The sequence below is a fragment of the Teleopsis dalmanni genome, chromosome 1 (genome assembly GCF_002237135.1).
Source record: "Teleopsis dalmanni isolate 2A chromosome 1, ASM223713v2, whole genome shotgun sequence".
Lineage (NCBI taxonomy): Eukaryota > Metazoa > Arthropoda > Insecta > Diptera > Diopsidae > Teleopsis > Teleopsis dalmanni.
The window spans coordinates 49,319,264-49,322,828 of NC_051846.1; the positions used below are offsets into that span (position 1 = coordinate 49,319,264).

General features: G+C 30.2%; 1 protein-coding gene across 1 annotated transcript in view; it reads left to right on the forward strand.

Moving 5' to 3' along the window:
• Positions 1–3,252, forward strand: part of LOC119680875 (homeobox protein 4) — a 6,775-nt gene extending 3,523 nt beyond the window's left edge. Inside the window, exon 4 of the mRNA XM_038093887.1 lies at positions 2,812–3,252. Coding sequence (XP_037949815.1) covers positions 2,812–3,252 — 441 coding nt within the window. The remainder of the gene's footprint in view (positions 1–2,811) is intronic.
• Positions 3,253–3,565: the final 313 nt, after the last annotated feature.

The following is a 3,565-nucleotide window of genomic DNA, read 5'->3' on the forward strand; positions in this document are numbered from 1 at the left end:
AAGCTCTACCACCAAAAGAGACTAGTACTCCGAATAACTTCAAACTTATGTAGGAATTTGTTTCGATTAAACTGAACCCAACTTCGAATATCAATTTGAGAAGATTATGTGCATTATATTTTTCAACATCGATCAATAACCGTTGATTTCTACACTACTTGGTATTGATTTTATATATAAGACGTTGACACTCCAAATAGGTGGACTAAAAAGGTTTTGAATTGACTAGTAGTTAGCGCTTTATAAAAAATATGAAGTATGTCACGAATATAATAATGCACGAAACAATGCTGCTTCCATACTTCATAGTCAATTCAGTGAATGGTTAATATCTAAAAAGTCTTAATTAGATATCGTAAGAATTTTTGTACAATAACAGAACAATAAGAAAAAAAGTGCTATGAAATATCAATTAAATGCTATTAAACAATATAGTTTAAAGTGCGAATATATAAAAAGCAGTCTTAAAAGTAACGTTAAAATGTATGAGTATCTCATATATTTTTACAGTTTAATATATTTTTTCGAATACTTTTGAATTTTCTTGTTAATAGCTTTAGTATAAGATATTCCAGCTTAAATTTGGATTCTTTGTAGAAAGCATAATAAGGGCTATGTCATGTAATATCTTATTAGTCAGTGAAAATATTAATTATCATCATTTTATTTATAGTTATTGACTTCTTATTAAAAGAAATAAGCGACTGATGTAAAAAATAATGTTAAAAATTATTTTATCTATTTTAGACTAAAAGCAAACCCATCAAATGTTCCTACTCACAGCACTCCACATTAATAGATTTTCTTTGTAGATTTCAATTTGAATAACCCAAAAATTTCTAATTTTTTCTGTGTTCGGTTGAATATATGCCAAATGTTTTAATTATATAACTGAGACTAATACTTTTCCCTTTTGATACCTAGAACTTTCAAATCCTTCAACGCCACTGAACCTCGATTATAAGATAATTTGTTTGCTCATTAGAAGACACAAATGGTAATAAAGTATCTCAAAGTCTCTAACGATGTTTTCAGCATACATAAATTTCAGCATGTGTACATATTTACCATATGTAGTTCAGAGATATATACATATATATATAAATGTAAATACCTTAATCTATGTAATAGTAAAAAGTGTTGGAATAAACGTAAAACAAAAGACTAAACAATCCGTGAAATTATTTACGTAGATTATCTGCTGCTTAGTTCTTTTATATATTCCACAAATTTCAGTTAAAATGTATTTACGGATATATATATATATGGATATCTGCAGATACCATATATGCGTTTATTCCTAAACCAATTTCGAAATAATGCGATTTATAAACACTACTAACTCAAAGGAGGCGTTAATTCGTTAATTGTTTCTGTCTAATCGAATTAAAATCAACAAAAACAATATTAACAAACGCAAGAACGCAAGAACGCACACATATCATATGCAAAATGTGAGTACGTAGGAGTGAATACATTTATGTAAAGATATATTCACACACACATATATATGCACAAGGATATATATCCTTGTATATACACACATATATTTGTACTTAAAAAGGTCCTGTGTGTGTTGTCTTTTGGTGTTTAATTAGAAAATTTTAAACTTTGAAAAGTTTTTACACACAAAGGCGCCATTTAAGGTGTGCGTTTCCGCCGGAAGCACTTGTGAAAACTTAATTATATGCAAATGTATGTATGCGTGCATGTGTTTGTAATATTATTTTATGTTCCTTCAACTGTTATTTTTGGTTTTAAAATTATTATGAATTGTTCTGATTGCGATTTGACACTTCAAAGTGAAAATTTGTGCCCTCAGAAAATTTAAGAGGAAGAAATACGTCGGAATGTTGCCAGATTAATTTTTCATTTTTATGGAAATATAGTATGAGATGAAATATATTTAATGGAAGCTACTAAAATGTATAGAACTCAGTATTAAAAAAAGGAAACACGTTGAAAATTATTTCAATTATTTATGTAAATTCATTAGTCTCTATTAATTTGCGAAAAAAAATTTTTAACCTGCTCTACGATAATATATTGTTAAACAATGCAAGACTATCATTTTAAGTTTGGAAAATAAAAAAGAAATCACAAGATCACTTATCTGAAAAATAGGTAATTACCACATTACAGTTACATTTCGTCAACATCTGGAAAACATTAGTAATAACCGTTTTTTTTTTAAATAAATCATATTTATATTTTTTAAACACACTCTGCAATAGTAACCCATTTATTGATAAACACAATCTGTTTACTTCTCACGTGGTTTTCCATATTAGACTATATGTATCTTTAATGCCCTCTCGATATATCTAAAAGCTTTTGTACCATTCATTAAATTATGATTATAAATTAATATCATTAGCCTTATTTATCAATTCGAATGATTTGTGGTTTTTAACACAAAAATTTTACAGAGAGGTTTTGAAAACTGGTGAACTACAACAACAAGAATTCTTTTCCTATATTATTTTAATTAATTTAATTTTTGGCTGACCATACAGCTGTTTCGAGTATGGCCAAATATCCATCATCAGTGATTTCGGAATTATTTCTTATATTTAAAAATAGTTTATATTAAGTAAAATAGTCACTTCCGTCATAACTAAGGTTAAATTGCAACTATGAAACAAAAATATTAAATACAAATCATAACTGTAAGAATAATTTAAAAATTTTTAAAAGTTTATTTCTAAATTTTATTTCACAAAAATTTCACAAAAATACTTGTATTCACGTGCTTTTATTAAATTTTTAGAATTCATGCAACCACAACATATCTGGCCTTATCTGCAACAGAACTTCATACATCACACACATTTTCCACATCCTGCATTTCTAACGCAAACCAACGGTAATAGTTGTCAACCGCAAGCCACATCGTCATCATCACCTGGTAGCACAATTAGTGATAGCGACAATCACTCCACCGGCACAATAACCAGTAGCAACAATAACACCAATAACAATAACAACAACGACTGCAGACCGCATGAAGGTGTTTTGCACAATGACAATAACACCATTGAGGATAATAACAATCGAAGACTTGTGCAAAGTCAACAGGATAAGCAACTTCTTACCCCACATCCAGCGCATACAGCACATCAAGTGATAGCTAAACCAATGCCCAGTCGACCTACACCCTTCCTGCCGCACAGTCTCAATCATCCACATTTGCATTCCCTGTTGGCGCATTGTCGAAATCCCTACATGAGCGGTAAGTACATATCTACATAGTTTGTGCAGTTAGACCTACACCAGCAAATGACTATACTAACCATAATGTATATTAGTCCTCTTCCCACCGCTTGCTCGTAATCTATTGTTGTTCCTGTGCTGCAGATTTTGCTATTTTTGTCAACCTGCCACACAGTTATAGAGATACGCATGCAACAATTAAAGCAATGCAACTGTAATTATTGCACTGCAGTTTAACATATATATGTATCCTTCCTGCATGCATGCATATCCCTTCCATTTCAGTCTGTTGACTCCGAATGCCTTTTGTTGCTCTTGTACTAACAAGTGCTTTCTCACGCATTGTTTCCGT